The 20,437-nt window shown below is 41.2% G+C and overlaps 1 protein-coding gene, 1 long non-coding RNA gene and 1 other non-coding gene across 3 annotated transcripts; 1 reads left to right on the forward strand and 2 right to left on the reverse strand.

Moving 5' to 3' along the window:
• Positions 1-195: 195 nt before the first annotated feature.
• Positions 196-3,262, reverse strand: LOC104749432 (uncharacterized). Its single transcript, XM_087482423.1, has 4 exons — positions 3,187-3,262; positions 2,175-2,254; positions 1,786-2,089; positions 196-1,690 (listed from the first exon to the last, which is right to left on the reverse strand). Exons 3-4 carry the CDS (start codon positions 1,861-1,863, stop codon positions 323-325), a joined length of 1,446 nt encoding a protein of 481 aa, XP_087338549.1. The 5' UTR covers positions 1,864-2,089; positions 2,175-2,254; positions 3,187-3,262; the 3' UTR covers positions 196-322.
• On the forward strand, positions 3,180-3,838 carry LOC147948506 (uncharacterized). Its single transcript, XR_015578596.1, has 2 exons — positions 3,180-3,275; positions 3,508-3,838. It is a non-coding gene; the product is annotated as an uncharacterized LOC147948506 (long non-coding RNA).
• Positions 3,839-3,890: 52 nt separating this feature from the next.
• On the reverse strand, positions 3,891-9,088 carry LOC104719650 (uncharacterized). Its single transcript, XR_015578587.1, has 12 exons — positions 8,617-9,088; positions 8,404-8,522; positions 7,877-8,321; positions 7,676-7,791; positions 6,851-7,592; positions 6,616-6,754; positions 6,375-6,532; positions 6,063-6,251; positions 5,750-5,977; positions 5,079-5,403; positions 4,639-4,822; positions 3,891-4,554 (listed from the first exon to the last, which is right to left on the reverse strand). It is a non-coding gene; the product is annotated as an uncharacterized LOC104719650 (transcript).
• Positions 9,089-20,437: the final 11,349 nt, after the last annotated feature.

Consider the following 20,437-nt stretch of genomic DNA (forward strand, 5'->3'; position numbering starts at 1 on the left):
AAATATTTCTCCACCTCAATCCACCATCTGTTTGTACTTGTCCTCTTTCAAAATATCGATTGTAATAACTCAATGCTGGTTGAATTATTAACTCTTCAAATTGTGCATTCTCCAGATTCCATAACTCAGTTCTCTCTTCGTAACTTAAAAATTGAATTCCTTGTGACCGCAATTGACATATACGAAAAGCCTATATTTGATGAAAACAAAGAATTGATAAGAAACTGAAAGACATGATTCAAGTACACATAGTAAGTAAAAGATAATACAGAAACATAAATAAAAACAATGCAACATTATTAATAGCAAAGAACTAGAGATATTATGCTTCATCGTCAGAATCATTTTGGTGAGTTTCATTTAAATTTGGCCCCTGATGGGTTCCCCAAATGTTGAATAATCCTCCAGATTTACGTGTTCGTGGTATTGGCCTTGGTGTTGTGGTTTCAGTTTGAGTTTCAGTTTGAGTTTCTAATGAGAATCCATGCTGAACATTTGTTTGAGGAGGCCATTGTGAAATATTTGATGATGATCCCCATTGTTGATCATTTGATGATGAACCCCACTGTGTAGGTGAATTCAATTGTTGTGTATTTTGATACGCTCCCCATTGTGAAACATTTGGTGATGTACCCCACTGGTGACTATTTGGTTGTGTTTCCCATTGTTGTACACTTGGTGGTGTACCCCATTGTTGAGGACGTGGTTGTTGACCCCATTGCTGAGCATTTGGTGGTGTACCCCATTGCTGAGCACTTGGTGGTGTACCCCATTGCTGAGCACTTGGTGGTGTACCCCATTGTTGAGGACGTGGTTGTTGACCCCATTGGACATTTGAAGTCTGCCCCCATGAATTATTACCACCAGAAGATGGACTACCTGAATGAAAACCACTTGCACTTGGACTCCCAAAATTTCTTCTCGACGTTAACCGCTTTCCCACAAACTCATCATAACGTGTATATCCAGTTAAAGCTTGTAAGAAATTTATCTTTTCTTCAAAAGGTTTTTCAGCTCTATCAATGAAATACTTACGATAGAATGGGTCTCCTCCTAATTCGTCAACGCACGCCCAATAAAATTTTGTATCACTTGGAAGCTCCATTGATTCCAATATCTTTGCAGCCTCATCAAAGCCGTCGTAATCATCTTGGTCGAATGAATTTGGGCGTAACTGTTGTAAACTTTGACGTTGGAACTCCCTAAATCTGGTCATTGTATCGGTTAGGGTGGTCTCAAATGACTGCTTCTTTTTACTTCCTCGTGAACCACTCCCATGTACGACTCCATAATTTCTTGCAGATCTTTGTAACATACTTCCTCGTCTTCCTTGTCCTCGTTGTTGAACTCTGGAACTAGGAATTTGAATCGGATCAACCGTCACAGAACTATGACGCCTATGTGCCTGAATAAACTCATTTGAAGGACGCGTTTCATCGGTAATGTTAACGCGATACACTTCTTCATTTTCTTGTATCTCTGCATCTTGACTATCAGACATTTCACCATCGTATGTTTCTCGGTACAGCTGATCTTCATTATTAGTTGTGCCTTCATTCATCATTTCTTCTCTTCTTTGGTTGACAGAGTATTGAGCTTGGGATTGAACATTATATAATTGGAAGCAACGTTCCATGATTTCCCACCCTTGTGGCGGCTTTCGTCTAAATGCATGTACAATCTTACATACCTATGAATATTATTATAAAACAAATATTTCAGAATATTTGGTTATTTTAATTATGTTAATATATTTGAGTTGTGATAAAGATTATGAAAACTTACTTCACGATCTTTCCACCATGACTCAGATGCATTAATCACGGATGTAATAGGATCAACCGTGATACCAGTTGATCCCATAAGCTCTCGATACTTCTTGTATTTTTTTTTTCATATTATCAAGTTTTTCTTTGAAAAACTTATAATTTATTTCTAAATCGAACTCCTGGTTAAACTTTTCAACCATAAACTGTTTTGCAAAAGGAGTGGGATCTTCTATACGATAATTATTCATCGCAGCTGCTTGATCATATAACTCAAGTAATCTAAAAAGACTGCTAGGAGTCCATTTGAAATTGGCTCCATTCTACAATATTTTTTAGAACAAATTATTATATATTCACATAATTATAAAAAACTATATTTAAATAAATTAAGATAAAATATTTTACCCGTGCTGATGTTTCGGTTGGAAAGTTTTCAGCTGCTTGTACAAAAGAACTTGTGTTTCGTCGACGATTAGATGTCATATCTACAGTTGTAAAAAAAAAATCAGTTTACTATAATCAGTATATATTTTAGTTATATATGACAAAAATTTATTAAACTATTGTATTATGTGACTATTAATTATTTTTACATAATAAATTTGAGTTTTTTATAATTTTGTATTACATTAGTGTGTAGACATGAATCATAAATCTTATATAATATATGTCGATGGTATAAACATTAATAATATTATACTTATACAATTATAAACCTTAGTCAAAAACATAAAAATATTATACATATACAATTATAACTTTTGCTCACTAAAAGTTTACAAACCTTATTTGCTATTAAATTTTTATTCATAATATTGTCTTATTAACCTACTTAGATCTCTATTTTATAAAATAAAAAATTAATTACAAAACTGTTAAATCTCTATGTTATAAAATAAAAACATAATTACAAAACATGATATATATTATTAAAAAATTTACTAGCATTTCTTTCACATAAGTAAAAAAAATTAACTACAACAGCATTACTATTAACTTAGTTAAATTAAACAATATACTTGATTATTATAATGTATGTATGTTTATGTAAGGGAAATTAACATATATACTTTTCAAATAATTATAAAAATTTAAATTTATGTTCACATATATAGAGATACTTTTAATATATATATATATAAATTACAGGTTATGAGCCATGTATAAAAAAATTTAAATTCCATTGATTCCTTATTAATTAATAACTAAAAACATCCCAACATTATAATTAATTAACATTATAACTAACCTAGTCAAAAGCATAAATGTATGAAACTTTTCATTTACTAAAGAAAAACTAACTACATCAACATAATTATTAATTTAATTAAACATCATAACTAATATAAATTTAATATAAACATTATAACATAATATAATGTATATATGTTTGAAAGAAAAAAAAAATTATATATACCTTACACTGTTACAGCTTCACTAGAAGAAGTTTGGAATCTCTTCCTTTTTTTTTTATCTATCTTTCTTGTTGTTGTGATGAAGAAAGATGTGAGTATTAGATTTATAGGAAAAAAAATTTTGCATTCTGTTCGTCATTGTCCAACATGTGAATTTTGTATTATTTTATTTTATACAATAATTTGTACTATTGGACCACTTGAACCCCCTCCCATATCTAGATAAAAATGGTTCATGTGATTCATTCACTTTTGTTACTAGAAGACAAGAAATCCTTATCTATATGTGTTTCCTTCACTTTTTTTGATTTTTGTTTTTGCAGGTGATGAATGGGAAAACATAAATGGAGGAACCACTTGGACTGAAGAACCACCTATTTCTCCACTCCCCATTCAAAGCCTAAGTTCTGTAGTAGTAGTACACAGAAGAAAATTCAAATAATTTTTTCAGAAAGCTGAACTGTCTTCTTTTGTTTATTTATTTCTTTAACTTTTTTTTTTCTTTTATATTCAGTTGGCTTCAAATAATCAAATACTGTACACTGTATAGAACAGCTTTTGTTTTACCTTTAGTTCTTTAGTCAGTAACTCTCTGTAGGGACATTTTCCCTTAACAGCACTTTGTTCGTATTGTCACTAAAGAATCAATTTAAATGGTGTCAGCCCCAAAATAATCGAACTGGATTCAAATTGAAATTAGACTCGGTTTAATTCGAAATAAATCGCAATAGATATAAAAACCGGAATACTTGTTCGTACAGTTTATTACACTTGGTGTGTTGTTATTATCACAGCTAATAGTGTTATAAATACAAACGTGGTGTGTTGTTATGAGTCCTATCTACAAACACTTTAAATCTTAGACCCAGCCATAGATAAACCACACTGGTCCACTGATCCACACTCTTATATTTAGTTTGGTTTCTTCAGCAATTCTTCATACCACAATCCATGAACAGAACGTGACACTGTTGCCACAAGAACAAGAACGTCGGAAACCTGTGACCTTGTCCGAGAGAGAAGCTGCTCCGATCTTTCTTAGCATTGTTTCCACCAACTGCTTTCTCTTTGTGTTGTTTCCTGCCAAAACCGCGGCTCGAATGGCTAGGTATATGGTCTGTGATACATGTGTGAATACTGCATCTCCTGCTTGTAAGCTTTTCAGAAGCATGTTTGCAAGTACTTGTTTCTTTGTCTCTGCATCATTCGAATCAAGAAGCTCTGAGAGTGTCTCCATGATTTCTGAAAGACCCGCATCAGGTTTTGCATCAAGCATCTCGTAAAGCCGGTTTATGCAAGTCCATGTAATGGTCTCCATGTCAATCGGGGTTGAGTTATCGCTTAAAAGTGTTTGCTGAAGGATCAATACACTAAGAGAAAGAAATAGAGCGGTTAACAGGATGCTTTTATAATCATAACTGTGAAATCAAGAGGTAGGTTTTGTCATTACTGACCTGATGGAGACTAAAGTGATTTTCTGGATTTGGGATTGAATGGCTCTCAGCCTAGAGAGGTTAAGTTGAAATGTTTCAGGGACAGTTTCTACAGTAAGACCACCGATTTCGCTCACCAATTTTAATAGGCCGAGGCGAACAAGAAGATCCACAGTTTCTCCCTTGCACTCTGACAGTTCAATTCCTGTACAGAAAATCACCAGCATGCAACTATGATTACAAAGAACAACAAATGACCAAGGTGGATTCCCCAAATTGTCATAGAAGCATCGTCTAGTATCCTTAAATAGCCAAATCTGGAGTAGTAACTTATTAAACCATCACTTGCATATCATATATGATAAAATGATTAAACCAGTTGGTTTGTGTTAGCTAAAATGAGATCTTAGGGAAGAAAATTTCCCATTAAGATAAATAAAGTAGACAGATTGACACCAAACCTGGAAATGGAGACGAAGGGTTATGGACTTTTGAAACAGAGGAGACATTGCCTCCAGTTCGCATGGTGGTCGAAGGGAGGCCTGATGATCCAGAGTGGTTGTTTGTGACAGCAGAAAGAGCATCTTTGTGTTCTTTCCACTCCCTCTCTACCTCTCCTCGAACACTTAAAAGCCAACGCTTTGTCAATGGTAGCGAGGAAGAAGCTTGGTCTGGGGAACCATGCCGACTAGAAAATGACTTCTTCAGATATTCCAGACCAGCAGGTCCTTTGAGAAGCGGCTCCAAGAGTTTCAAACGAGATTTGCTGATTTCCTTCTTCAGAATCTGTAAGTAAAAGGACATATGACGTGAAAGTGCACTACCAGATTTATTCCCTAGGTCTGTATTGCATTTATTCAGAGGGTACAAAAAACTTCAAAGAAATTAGCAGTGGTGGTTAACACAGTGCACTACATGAAAAGGGAAGTTTATTACAGTTATGCTTGTGGAGATTATGGTAACATTATATTCGAAAGTTGGTAGCTACTTGCGAACCTTGCCCTATTCTCTATTCAGTAAAGTTCTAGAAATATACCCATCTACAAGTTTCTAGTTCATAGTACACGTCCAGAAAGCATAGAACGATCAATTACATTGTCCACGAAGTACGAAAAGTACAAAATGTGCATACCTGAATCTGCTGCAAGACAAAGCGTAGCCCCTTAACCATTAAGATGGCGTATGAAGAATTTGACTGGCCTTCAGTTGGAACGATCTCTCCAAGTTCTGTCATTAATTTATGGTGAGTAGTCCTGATTTCCTCTTCACTTGCTGGAGCAGAGAGTTTCAGCAAAATGCCAAGGGAAAACTCTAGAATATTTCCAAGATAACCCATGTCGACATTTCCAGAAGCTAGTAACTAAATCATACCAAGAGAAGAACACATTAAGTACATAACATATCTTTTGTACCAATACTTAAGACAAGACTGTAGTAAGAACTACCTGTGACAGCACATCCGTATCAATAGTTTGAACAATCTCTTGTCTCCAATCTTTGGGAGATATCTCACAGAGTTCATCCCTAACTTCGTTCATGAGTTTTATAACCCAGCTGAAGTCTGGCTGCGACTGTTTCATGGATTCCATGACACCATCCCAGAAAGCCTTTTCCATTGTCTCCTTAACCCTCACCTGGGATATCAAGAAAGTGAAAAAATATGAGTCAAGTCGATAATATTCGAGTGCAACTTAACGAATCAGAATAGTGGAAGTCAGCACATATCACAAAAGCCCTATAGACTTATATTTATGAACCTGAATGTTGCTTGTATCCCCAGTGTTAGTGTCGAAGCTACCAGCAAAACTACTGCTATTGTCATGGACAATTTCATTTACGATTACTTCGTTCTCACTAGCCAATGCTGCATCAAAGCTATTAGCTGCCACGTTTGGAGTAGAAATGCCCTCGCTTCCTGCTAGGTAAAACTTGTGTTAGGTTGAAGGCTTGCCAGATTATCTAGCGAGCTTTAAAGGTTATCCAGATTGAATATATTACCACTGTTCAAAGAGGGGGACAAATTTGACGAGCCCGGGGAAGATGAAGATGGAAGATGCGAACCTGCAGGTGCTTTTGATTCTCGTTCTCCATCAGTTTCAGAGAATAAAGCCCGATTAGTTGGAGGAGATGCCTTCCGCTGCAAAAAAAGAAAGATAAGTCATACTTTTCCTTTTAAGCTTCTGGCATTACATGGTCTGCTAAGGTAAATGCAAAAGAGGGGAATGGGAAATACCGGCTTCAGATTCACGCCACTGTCTACTATTTTGGGAGAGGAAGTATGTTTTGATACCGCAGACAGCTCTGGCTCCTGAGTTGTGGCTATATCTTTTTCAAGAAGCTTAGCATCGTTAATTTTCCAAACGACAAATCCCTCCAGATAAGAGCACCAAGCTTTATCAAATGCTTGTAGCTGAGATCTGAATTTTTTCGGACGTGGAGCTACGAAAGACACATTGTCCGGGAGAGTACATTCTGGTCCTTCCAATATAATTTTCACCAACAGTTCAAACTCCCGAATAAGAGAAGTTGCAGATTCCACTAGCGCAATCTCATGTTCACCTCTTTCTCTAAAAATTGCACCGGGATGTTGCTTGATCATGTAGGCACAAAGAAAAATTCTAGCCGGATATCTCACAATCTTTTTGAGTTTTTGATATCCTGTCTTCTTGGAATTGGGTGAATTTTTCTCGCCTTTACTCATGGAACTGGGCGAGTTTCCTCTTCGAGCAGGGGGAAAGATGTGTTTAAGAAGATGATTAATATTCTCCACATTGGATGCCTGAGATAGAGTGAGTCGGATCTCCAAGCGATCAAGCAATTCTTTCACTGTTTGAATAACAGAAACTGAGTTCATTTGAATGGCAAAATGCTCAAACGGCACAGACTCAATGGATTTTTTATTGATCCCGAGGCCGTGATAGGCACTAGCCAAGCCATAAGTAGACTTCTTGTATTTTGTAAACCTCCTCCAGCATCTGAGATTAATAAGGACAATCATCAGACCATCAAGGTAAGAGAGTAAAACATCTTACAAAAATTTACAGGGAAATATACTTACCTTTCTAACATCCTCACAAGATGCACTTGGTTCTTTCGCAATGTTTCTGATCTTGAAGATAAACAACTGTCCATTCCTCTCCTTCGCCTCATATATTGCGCTTTCAGTTTCTTGGCCTAACAAATGCCACAACAACAATGATAATTATGGCCAATTACATTATGGTCTTCCATAAGAAACGGCTTGAATGTATTAACATACCCTTTGAAGCCTCTCTTCTAAACGGTCCTTCATTTTCCTTCTTTCAGCTTCCTTCTGATTCTGCACAGAACTAGCAGCACCAAACACACGTGTCAATCTAGCGTTCGCTCTTCTCCTTTCCGCTTCAAGAATCCCCATCCGTTTACTCTCAGCAGCTGCTCTTTTCTGATAAATCGCTGCACGCACACTCTCCTTATACCTCTTCTCCTGAATAGCTTTCTGCATCAAACTCTGCGCAGCTCGTTGTCTCTTGGCCGCTCTCCGTTGTGCCATAGCTTTAAAAAGAAGCATCCTATTCTTCTCTGCCTTTAAAACCCTTTCTTCAACCTTAGTCTCTAACTCATCACGCTCTTTCACAACCCGTTGCTCAAGTCCGTTCTTCGCAGCTTGTCTAGCTTCATCCATCTTTGCCAAACGAGCCACTTCCTTCTCCAGAATACTTAACCTATCAATTGATTAAATCCTCACATTTCATCCTCTATTGTTTCAAACCACCAAAATCACCAAAAAAATAGACTCATTCTTACCTCTTTTGTTCAGCAGCATTAAGCTTTGATTCAAGTCTCTGACTAAGCTCCTCTATACTACCTGATCTCGGACTTCTCATCTTAGGTCGTGCTTTACTCGATAATGACTCATAGTATTGCTGCAAAATTTCCATAAAGTATCGATCTTTTTTTCAAAATCCGTTCTGTTTACACAACCCATCAAGGACGTAAAGTTTCAAACTTTAAAATTACCTGACGACGGAGATCAGCTTCTTTGAGTTTGGAATCGATCTCTTCGGCGGAGACAGGACTCTTGGGTTCGAGAAGACGACGACGGAGTCTCCGGGGAAGAGTCTTTGGTGATGATGTAATTACGTTATCTTCCTCATTCGCCGGGAAACTCAGGGAGATTCCTCCTAATCGCTCCGGTTCCGTCATTGATTATCACGACCACACAAATTGTAGATCACACAAAAAGTGATTATTTTTATAAAAAAAATGTAAACTTTATTTGGAAACGAGAGAGGAACACAAATGTTCACAGTCGGTGAAGATGTTAAACAGAGCGGAGAGATTTGATTTTTGTTTTTTTCTCGTAGGTTGTTTTTGAATTGTGTTTTGTTTTGATGAAGACGAAGAGAAGAGAAGATAGATACGCGTTATTATTTATTTTCCAATTGGACCCGTAATTTGTGGAAATTTCCAGAATTATCCGTATTTTGAAACTAGGAGAACTCTATCTCATCTCTCCATCTATTCCTGTATAGGCTGTATTGAGCCAATAAAACGACGTCGGGTAACTTTTGGGTTTCTAAATTAGTTTGGAAGTCCAATATTTTTTTTTTCAACGAAAGATCAGCTTAAACGAGCTAATTGGGAAGGAAATTGTTTACAAACAAATCTTGATGCAGAGATGTACGCGCTTGGCGTGCCAAAGAATCTACACTTACATTAGCATTTCTAGAAACTAAAGATAAAGAGAAAGAAGAAAATTCCTCTCTATCAATCTTGATGTCGTCAAGGTACGCCGAGAACGCTGGCTAGTCGGAAGGAGAAGACACCATCTTTACCAAATCTGAACAGTCTGTATAGAAAGCCACCTCTATGAAATTATGGCTGATCATGCAGCGCATCGCCCAAAGGAACGCTTCAACTTCAGCATGTAATGGAGATAAACTTCGCCGGAAATTCTTGGCTCCCAAAATCGGTGACGCAGTCTGGAACGAGATACAACACTATCCCGCACCTGCAAACGGATCACCTGCTTTCCAGGATCCATCTATAAAGCAACGATATCCCAAAAAACCGTAGGGAGGGAAGCAGTAGCCACCCTAACTGGTATCCCTGAAACTACAGGGATAGTGGGATAGGTCTCCAAATCGACCTCTGCATGTTCCTGCTGCCACGCTGATGCTTCACCCTCTGCTACCATAACAATATCCTCCGGCCGCTCCACAATATTTTCAAAAACGCGTGCATTCCTTTCTTTCCAAATATACCACATAAGCCAAGGAAAAGCCGCAACATGAGCCCCAGGATTCTGCTGCCCTAAAAACTGATCAACATTTGCATACACTGAATCCGTCAGGAAGGAAATTGGCCCCACCGGCACGTGTGCTAGAGCCTAAACCTGACGGGCCGGAGGGCAAACAAAAAGTGCATGGTTTATTGTTTCCGCATCCACACCACACCGTACACATCCTAAATCACAAGCAATACCCCGTCGTCCCAAGTTTACCAAAACCAAAATACATCCAGATATAACCTGCCACACATAATGTTGAATTTTAGGAGGGAAACAAACCCTCCAAACACTAGCGAGGAGGGAGGTAATTTCCGGGCCAGAACCAGTGGCCGCAAAAGTCCGAGTTACATCATTACGTGCAGTGTGATAGCCTGATTTAACTGTATACATCCCAGTTTTCGTGAAATGCCAACCAAAATGATCATCCTTTTGGTTACCACCCAATGGTATAGCCCTTATCAATGCAACATCTAGTGGATCAAAATGCTCATTAAGCGTATCCATACGCCAAGTGTTTGTCTATTGATCAATTAACAGATTCATTTGAAGAGAAGGGTCCTTTACCAGGCCCTTACTTAAAGCTGGTCTCAGGAATTGAGCTGGTACCCAAGGATCAGACCATATGGAAATGGTGTCCCCGGAGCCAACCCGTTTAATAAGTCCTTTATTAACCAAGAGAGCGAGCGGAACATATACTCTTCCATCCATACGAGGGAGAGTATGACCTAATTGGATCCAACGGATGCGTGTTCATATAGTACCTACTTTTAAAAACCCTGGCAAACAGTGAGTCCGAAACGTCAATCAGACGCCATAGATGCTTGGCCAGTAAGGCCGAATTAAAATCATCCACATTCCTAAAATCGAGTCCACCCAGCTTTTTACTAACACATAATTTTTCCCAGGCAAGCCAATGCATGCCCCCCGACTGACCATTAGTACTCTACCAAAAATTTGCCATTGCACTGGTAAGTTTTGATGTAATTGTTTTTGGTAACCGAAAACAAGACATCACGAATGTCGGAACAGCAGTAGCAACATATTTAATCATCACTTTCCTTCCCCCTTTCGAAAGCAAATTTGCTGTCCAACCATTCGTCCGACTCTGAATCCGTTCTCGGACAAATGAGAAGACCTTGGCTTTAGCCCCACCCAAACTTTCGGGTAAACCTAGATATGACCCCATACCACCCAAATTTGTGATCCCAAGAACATCCTGCAGCTCTGCTTTTGTTAGCTCATCAATTTTGTGACCAAACTGTACCAAGGACTTAGAAAATTTTATTTGTTGGCTCGATACAGATTCATACTGTTGTAGGATATCTAAAATAACCCGACATTGATCTCTGTCCGCCTTACAGAAAAAGACTATCATCGGCAAACAACAAATGCGTAATAGGCGGGCATTTATTCGCCACTTTTATCCTGTAATAAGCTTATCACTCTCTGCTTTCCTTATATTAGCAATTAAAACCTCTGTGCATAAAATGAACAAATAAGGAGATAAAGGATCACCTTGTCGTAACCCCCTCTGTGAAACTATCAAACCATTCGGCTGGCCATTGAGAAGAACTTTATACTCAACCGAAGTGACACAAAACATTATCCATGAAACCCATGTCTCTGCAACCCCATCTTATGTAATAAAGCTGCCACAGAATCCCACTCGACCCTATTGTATGCCTTGCTCATGTCTGTTTTTATGGCCATAAATTTCCCTTTACAAGACGGGTTTTTGCGTAAGCCATGAAACATCCTTGAGCAATAAGGATATTATCTGAGACATCTCTTGAGCAAGCCAAGAATAAACACCGATTGAGTCTCAGAAATAAGACCAGGTAAAACCTTCTTAAGCCGTTGACATAATATCTTAGAAATAATCTTATATCCAACGTTACACAGGCTAATCTGACGTAATTCTGCCATTCGAGTTGGCTTGGCCACCTTTGGAATAAGGCAAATATGAGTTCGATTTAGGCCCTTGTCAAAGACTCCCTCCACAAAAAACCTATTGACCAAACCGACAAGGTCCGTCTTAACTATACTCCATGCTTTTTGGTAAAACAAAGCTGTCATCCCGTCTGGGCCAGGGGCTTTATCTGGATGCATCATAAATAAGGCTGACTTGACCTCAGCCTCCGTTGTGGGACCTGTGAGCCACTCATTATCCTCGGCCGTAATAACTGTATTGACCTCCCTTAGGACCTCCTCAAAATTGACCGTGTTTATTGAAGTAAACAAATCCTCAAAATACGATACCGTAGTATTACAAATATCCACATCCTCAGTCGACCAGGTGTTATCCTTAGTAAACAAACCAGTAATCCGATTACGAGCTCGTCTCTGCTTTTTAGGGCATGAAAATACTTTGAATTTTTATCCCCCAATCTCATCCATTTATTCTGACTCTTTTGATACCAATAAATCTCTTCATCCCCATACGCCTGACGTAAACGATTCTGTAGATCCGAGATTGTAGAGGGAGGAATTGAATCATCCGCCAGAGCCACATCTAACTGTTGTTTTAAATCCTCAATGGTTTCCCTACCGAATGGAACTTGGGATTTACGCCACTGAGAGATCGCCTTTCGAGAATTCACAATTTTATGCACAAAATTATCCAAACCCTGGACCAAATCCCCGTCCCACCCTGATGTAATCGCATCCATCAGCCCCGTCTTACCAATCCAGCGGCGGTTAAACATAGAACTCATTTTCCCCCGCAGCCTTTTAGCACCAATATTAACCACTAGAGGCTTATGATCATAGGCTATTATTGGCAAATACTTTTTCACAGTGTCCGAGAACAAATCATGCCAATCCTCATTCCCTAAAGCCCTGTCCAACTGACAACATATAGTTTTTTATCACGCCAACCCCTCCAAGACAAACAATCACCAAGATAGGAAAACTCCAAAAAGCCACAGTCCTGAATCATTCCATTAAAAGAAAGAAAAGATGAAGGATGACGTAACTTTCCACCACGCTTTTCATGGTTTCCTGTCAGCTCATTAAAGTCACCAACCACAAACCAAGGAGTGGACTGAGTGGAACTAATTCTTAAGAGACGTTCCCAAACCAAATCACAATTCTTAGGGACTGGATCACCATAAACGAAAGTTAAATGAATTATCCGACCTTTGAAGACCGCCTCAATGTCAATTAATCTGTTGGACTCAAATAAAATTGAGACCTGAAATTCATCTTGATTATAAAAAAGAGCCATACCACCACTACAACCAATATGATCAACTGTTTTCAAATTTTTATATCCAAAATGACCAACAAACTTTTCCAAAATAATAGAAGGTTGTTTGGTTTCCATGAGGAATAAAAATTCTGGCCGATGTTTGGTCCATAAATCCCGAAGGTTACCAATTGTGGCCTTATTACCCAGGCCTTGACAATTCCAACTCACAATATTCATGGAACAAGTATAAGTTTATGGGGGTAAAAACACCCAAGTTCACCTCCTCCCACCCTTGAGAAGATGAAAATATAAAAAAGCTCAAAAACCGCTTGCACAATACCCATTATTCCAAGGCATCCCAAAAAACCCAGGGGACTATAAATATGATAGTGGGGCATACTGACATTATATTCAATACAAGAGGCCCAAAAAAAAAGCCACCCAAAATACATTGGACATCCGTAACCCAACATACCGAATAATACCGACAAGAATGAAATCATCCGGCTACTAAAGACCTTACCAAACGAAGATAGAACCATACTTAGGTGATAAACACCCTTTAATGTCGAGAGAAAGATCAGCAGGCCCCATAAGAGCCCAAAACTCGACCCCCATCTAATAACAGTAACCAAATGCTGAATTAAACCATAATAAACCTAACGCGGAAACAAGAAAAGGAGAGAAACGGTGCACCAAGATAAGGGCCAACAAGGATTTATTATTACTGTAGAAAAGAGATACATCGGGTACAACCCAAAATAGTACAAGCTAAAAACACAATTAAAAACCAAAACGAGAGACAACTACAACCATACAGAGCATCCGTTGATAACTTATTCCATGGAAATAACATATGAGAAACCAAAGAAAACAAAGAAAACAAAGAAGACCAAATCAAAGCTTGCTTCCGAAAGAAAGACCAGCACCAAGTGAGGTAACCAGCGTCGTCATCCCCTTGCCACCCTTTACTTACTAAACACATCAATCAACCGATGGGTTTGGAGGCTTTCCTCCTTGGTGAGAACCGAGTTTCCCATTCAGTCCAACACCCTTGGCGACAACCTTCTTTCGCGGAGAAGTTAAAGAAAACATATTCCGCTTCTTAGTAGTGGCACCTGTAAGAGCACCCTTTTTCTTGACCAGTCTGGCCTGTGGAGGATGCATTGTTCCCCCCGCTTCTTCACCCCATGACTTATCCTCAGAAACACCCTCCACAACATCACTAGCCGTTTCAGCCGAAGCTTGATCAGAGAGATCCACCTCAACGGTGCTCTCCTCCACAATCTGCTCATCCGTTAGGAGAGTGTCCTCTTGGGCAATCCCCTCTGACGCCGCACCTTGCTCCTCCATGATAGTGTCCATAAAACCCAAGGTATGGTCGTCCCTGATAGGAAACTCTTGACCCAACAAGTCACTGAGATCATCAGAGAAAAGCACCTCTTGCTACGACAATTCCATGGAACCTGAGTCTGTTACACTCGTGTCACCAGCACTAGGAAACAAATTCTTACACACCCTCTTATCAGCACCTTGTGCAAGAGCCGACATTGGCTCCACAGAAGGATCACCCGTAGTCACAGCCTCCTCCAAATTAGGACCCAGGAAATCATCAAGCATCTTCTGCTCATCAGCAGTAAAGTTATGTCCCACATCGCTTGTACTAGGTTGCACTTGACCATTCCCCGAGACAGCGCCCTAAGAGGTTGAAACGTGAACAGGAACCACATGAACCACATGCGTGTTCTTCTTCACGAACCTCTCATCTGCATGAGTACCCCTTTTATTCTTCCTCCACTTACCACTGAAACCCTGAGTAGCCCGATGATTAACCGCCTGAAAACCTGCACCACGCCTTTTCTGTGACAACCTGTCCCACGGACCCCACTAGCCCCTTGCTAGCTGCCCCAACAGACCATCCGTGGACCCTGCTAGCTCCCCGCTAGTTGTCCCAACGGACCCCAAGCTGGCCCTGTAGGGCATCGATCCTAACCCCTCATTGTAGACATCCAAATCCACCAGTAGGTTATTGGTGCGCCAGGCGTTCCTCGAACCCTGGTCCCCACCTTTTAACAACATTCCCACAGGACAAGCTGTCACCAATTGATGCAGGTCAATTGGTGAGAGCTTGTCCTGTGGGAAGGTTGTTAAAGGGTGAGGACCAGGGTTCAAGGAACGCCTGGCGCACCAATAACCTACTGGTGGATTTGGATGAATAGTTCATTTCCATAGTGAGGGGTTAGGATCGATGCCCTGCAGGGCCAACTTGGGGCCTATGGGGGCAAGCTAGCGGGGGGCTAGTGGGGTCCACAGGATGGGTTGTTGCAATAAAAAAAATTGATTTTTATGTGACAACTCATCCTGCGGACCCCACTAGCCAATTTTTTATTGTGACAACCCATCCCGTGGATCCCACTAGCCTCCCGCTAGCCGCCCCAACGGACACCAAGCTGGCCTTGCAGGGCATCGTATCACTATATATAATGTAACCCTACTGTCTAATAGAATTATTCAGCCTCCAACTTTATATGGTATCAGAGCTGCGATACCTAAACACGAAAAAAAAAAAATTTAGCCGCCGCTCACCATGTCGGCTACCTCCAGCAAAACCATTGCCGTCTCTAACTCCCAGAGTCTTACCTCCTTCAATATGACGAATATCAACAAGCTCAAGAGTAACAACTTATTGATTTGGAGTCGCTAGGTTTGTGCCCTCCTTGACGGCTACGATCTCACAGGATATGTTGACTACACTGTTGTTGTCCCTCCTCCAACGGTTACCACCGCCGGTGTAACTTCTGACAATCCCGATCACAAGATCTGGAAACGTCAAGACCGTCTCATTTATAGTGCTCTGCTCGGTGCTATTTTGGATTCCGTTCAACTGCTTCTCTCTAACACCAACACGTCGGCTGAGATTCTGTCTACGCTTACATCAATCTATGCCACTTCTAGTCGCTCCCACGTTCAACAACTGAAGCAGCAAATCAAGGATTGGATCAAGGGTGATAAATCCATTGAAGATTATTTCCGAGGCCTCACGACACGTTTCGATCAGTTGGCGCATCTTGGTAGTTCTATGACTCTTATCAACTTGAGAAGATCCTTGGGGGTCTTCCGGATGAATAAAATCGCGTTGTTGATCAACTTGAAGGTCGTGAACGCTGTCCTTCTCTTATTGAGGTGCTTGAGAAATTACTCCATCACGAGAACAAGCTGAAAACACTAGTGCCCACCTCGTCATCCTCGCTTCCTATGTCTACTAACACGGTTCAGTATCGTGGCAGAGGTAATACTCGTGGTCAGTACCGTCCATCCTCTCGCCATAACCAAACATGGCAGCAACAACAGTTTCAGCCACGTTCGTCTCCTTCTCAATCCCGTGGTGGATATCAAGGCCGGTGTCAGCTTTGCGGTGTTCATGGCCATAGTGCAAAACGTTGTTCACAGTTGCACCTCTCTGCTGCTCAGTACAGTCCTCAGTCTGCACCATCTATGGCTCATGTTCCAAGGCAACCTAGGGCTAATATGGTTGCTGCATCTCCTGCTTCCACTCCATGGCTGCTAGACTCGGGTGCCACTCACCACCTTACGACCGACTTGAACAACCTTTCTCTCCACCAGTTATACAATTGCGGTGAAGAGGTTACCATTGCCGATGGCTCCGGACTTAACATCTCGCATACTGGTTCCACCTCCCTCTTTACTCCTTCTAAAAACCTCCTTTTAAAAGATGTTCTTTATGTTCCTATTATTGCCAAAAATCTTATATCTGTTTATCGTTTGTGCAACGCTAACCAAGTGTCTGTGGAATTCTTTCCGGCTTATTTTCAGGTGAAGGATCTACGAACGTGGGTCCGGTTACTCCAAGGGAGAACTAACAATGAGCTGTACGAGTGGCCACTTCAGAATAACACACCCATTTCGTTTTTTGCTTCCTCATCATCAAAAGCTCCTCTTCCTTCATGGCACTCTCGTCTCGGTTATCCATCACCACCTATTTTAAAATCTCTTGTTTCACAATTTTCTTTACCTTGTTCTAGTTCTCAAAATAAAGATTTTCCTTGTTCGCATTGCCTTATCAATAAGAGTCACAAATTGCCTTTCTATACAAACACTATAACTTCCTCCAAACCTCTTCAATATCTATATTCTGATGTCTGGATGTCTCCTATTGTTTCACATGATAATTTCAAGTATTATTTGGTCTTAGTCGATCATTACACTCTCTACACCTGGATGTATCCCTTGAAACAGAAATCACAGGTGAAAGAAACTTTTATTGCGTTCAAGGCTTTGGTGGAGAATCGATTTCAAAGCAAGATTGGTACGTTGTACTCCGATAACGGTGGCGAGTTTGTTGCTTTGTGTTCATACCTGGTGTCTCATGGAATCTCACATCTGACCACGCCACCACATACACCAGAACATAACGGTGTCTCTGAGCGTAAACACCGCCACATCGTTGAGACAGGTCTCATGCTTCTTCATCAAGCCTCGGTTCCAAAAGAGTATTGGCCTTATGCATTTACTGCGGCGGTGTACTTAATCAATCATATGCCAACTCCGGTAATTGGTCATGTCTCTCCTTACGCTAAACTGTTTCAACAATCGCCAAACTATCATAAGCTTCAGGTGTTCGGGTGTCTTTGTTTCCCTTGGCTCCGTCCGTACAACAATCACAAACTTCAGGATCGCTCTCTTCCTTGTGTTTTCATGGGATATTTTCTAACACAGAGTGCCTATCTTTGTCTTGATCTCGCTACCAAATGTCTTTACACGTCTCGCCATGTCCAATTTGTTGAATCGAGTTTTCCCTTTGCTAACTTCCTACCTAAGGCATCTCCTATTATCATTACCGATTCCTTTTCTCGTCACCTAAGTGCTCCCCCACATCATCAAATACCAGTTCACACTCCGCCACTCGTACACGCTCAGCCCCCGGTCACGATTCTTTCCTCTCCGACGTCTAACTCTCTCTCGACACCAACTCTGTCTCCGGATAGTGGTGGTGTACGAAGTGATGAAGCTTCCGAACAAATGGGCCAGACTGAACAAACAGGCCCAATTGGTGGGTCCACTGCACATTCGAGTCCAACACCCTCACTGATGTGACCGCCGGACGCGGTCTCGGTACGTTCGCGGTACGGACGCGGCTTGGACTTACGGCCAACTTTCAGTCGGTGAAGCTTTTCACGGCCGAGGTTCTGGGCTTCGGTTCTAGGGAAGAATCAAACGATGGAGACGGAGTTTGAAGGAATTCAAACGAGCCGTTCGGGGGATACTTCAGGAAGCCACGAACGGTTCAATCGGTCAGTACGGATGCGGGACAAGCGGGTGGACGTCTTTGAGGGAAACGATAGCGGAATGATTTGAGATGATTCGAGGGGACTCGAGAGAGATGAAAGAGGACAGATGGAAACGTAGTGAGGGGAAAACACGGATGGATCGATTGACGACACAAGAGGTTTGGCTCTCCTCTTGATACGGTCGCTAACAAGGGCGAACCCGGTTCGCGTCTTGTTAGGGTTTTCTCAAGGTTCAATCCCGGATTGAAGAAAGAGAAGAGTGAGACAAGTTTCAAGAATCTCTCTTGAGAAAAGTTTTATTTTCATACAAGTCTAAGGAGGAACAAGGGCTTAAGAAGAGTTTAAATAGCTAGGTCTAGGTAGGAGCTTAAGGACACGCGGATTCATCTTGATCCGCACATCGTCCTTTTGACGTGTCCCCTTTACAAAGAGAACACATCGCCACCTTTTGACTAACACGCTTAGCCACAAACACTCTCCAACGTTCATAAACATAGGATCAAAAGAGAATATTCTCAAGTTCAAAATTAAACCAAAAATAAGAGGGAAAGAGAGATAACCGCCTTGGCCTTGCGCGTGAAGCAACTTAGCCTTTAGGCGTTTTGCGTTTAGCTCCATGCCTCGTTAAAACCTCCTCCGGTAAACCCATTGGGACAAACCCGGAGTGAGGAAAAAGAGTACACTTCCTCGCTTAGCGACTTGACCGTCTTCACTCTTGGGTAAGAGTGAAGACTAAGCGGACTGAGCCTTCGGAGTCTTCGTTGGGTGGCTGGTGTCGGACGTAGGTTCGGACAAATAGGTTGAGCCGCTGTTTGGCCGCCTTTGCTGAGCTCTTGGAACGTGTGGTGGCTCCGGGAAGGATCGTTGGAGCCTTGGCCACGTCTGAAGAGGTTGCCCTGGTCGCGTCCGATGCGTCTTGGTCAGGCGTCTCGGTCGCGTCCGGCGTGTCTTGGTCTTCTTGGCTGAGGTCGCGTCCTGCGATCACATCACTCACCCTCATCCTCGTCGTCTCATTCTCCATCACTGCAACCTCACCTGCAACCGGAACCTGACACACCACCACAACCACCAACACTCTCACCACCGATTCCACAAAACGACCCTCCACCACCAGTTAACCATCATCCCATGCAAACTCGTCGCAAAAACAATATACACAAACCAAATACCCGTTTTGCCTTATCCGCTATCCTCACCAAAAATCCCATTCCTACGACCATACACCAAGCTATGCGAGATGATAAGTGGAGACATGCGATGAGTGAAGAAATCAATGCTCAAATACGTCGTCATACATTCAACCTGGTTCCACCAAAACCAGGACACAATGTTATTCCCACAAAGTGAATTTATACACTTAAGTACTTACCTGATGGTTCTCTTGACAGGTACAAAGCGAGGTTAGTAGCACGCGGTTTCAACCAACAATATGGCCTGGATTACTCGGAGACGTTCAGTCCAGTTGTCAAGTCTGTCACGATCCGTACTGTCTTACAACTAGTGGTCAATAACTCTTGGTCGATCTAGCAGCTTGATGTGAAAAATGCCTTCCTTCATGGCATGCTCAATGAAGAGGTCTATGTTATGCAGCCTCCGAGATTTATTGATAAATACCGTCCACACCATGTCTGTCGACTCAACAAGTCCTTGTATGGACTCAAACAAGCACCGCGGGCATGGTATCAAGAACTTAAGACGTATCTGCTCTGTATGGGTTTTCGTAACTTGCTAGCCGACACTTCTGTATTCATCTACGAAAGCGGTACTGATGTTATTTACACTCTGGTTTATGTCGATGATATTCTAGTGACCTCGGCAACAGGCTAGAGCTCATTCACGGCTTCATTGATGCACTTGCTCGTTGGTTCTCTCTGAAGACGCCCACATACGTTCACTATTTCCTTGGTATTGAAGCTACTCGCACATCACAAGGCTTACATCTTATGCAAAAGTGGTACATCATTGATCTCTTAGCTAAAACCAATATGTTGCACTGCAAGCCTGTCACTACACCCTTGTCACCACATCCACCGTTGACACCTACTTCCG

This window comes from Camelina sativa, chromosome 2, assembly GCF_030686135.1.
Source record: "Camelina sativa cultivar CO46 ecotype springtype chromosome 2, ASM3068613v1".
In the NCBI taxonomy this organism is placed as follows: Eukaryota; Viridiplantae; Streptophyta; class Magnoliopsida; order Brassicales; family Brassicaceae; genus Camelina; species Camelina sativa.

Coding starts and splice junctions, on each gene's coding strand:
- LOC104749432 (XM_087482423.1), bottom strand. CDS start 1,863: ATGGGATCAACTGGTATCACGGTTGATCCTATTACATCCGTGATTAAT. Junction 1,691..1,785: donor CATGGTGGAAAGATCGTGAA/GTAAGTTTTCAT, acceptor TAATATTCATAG/GTATGTAAGATTGTACATGC.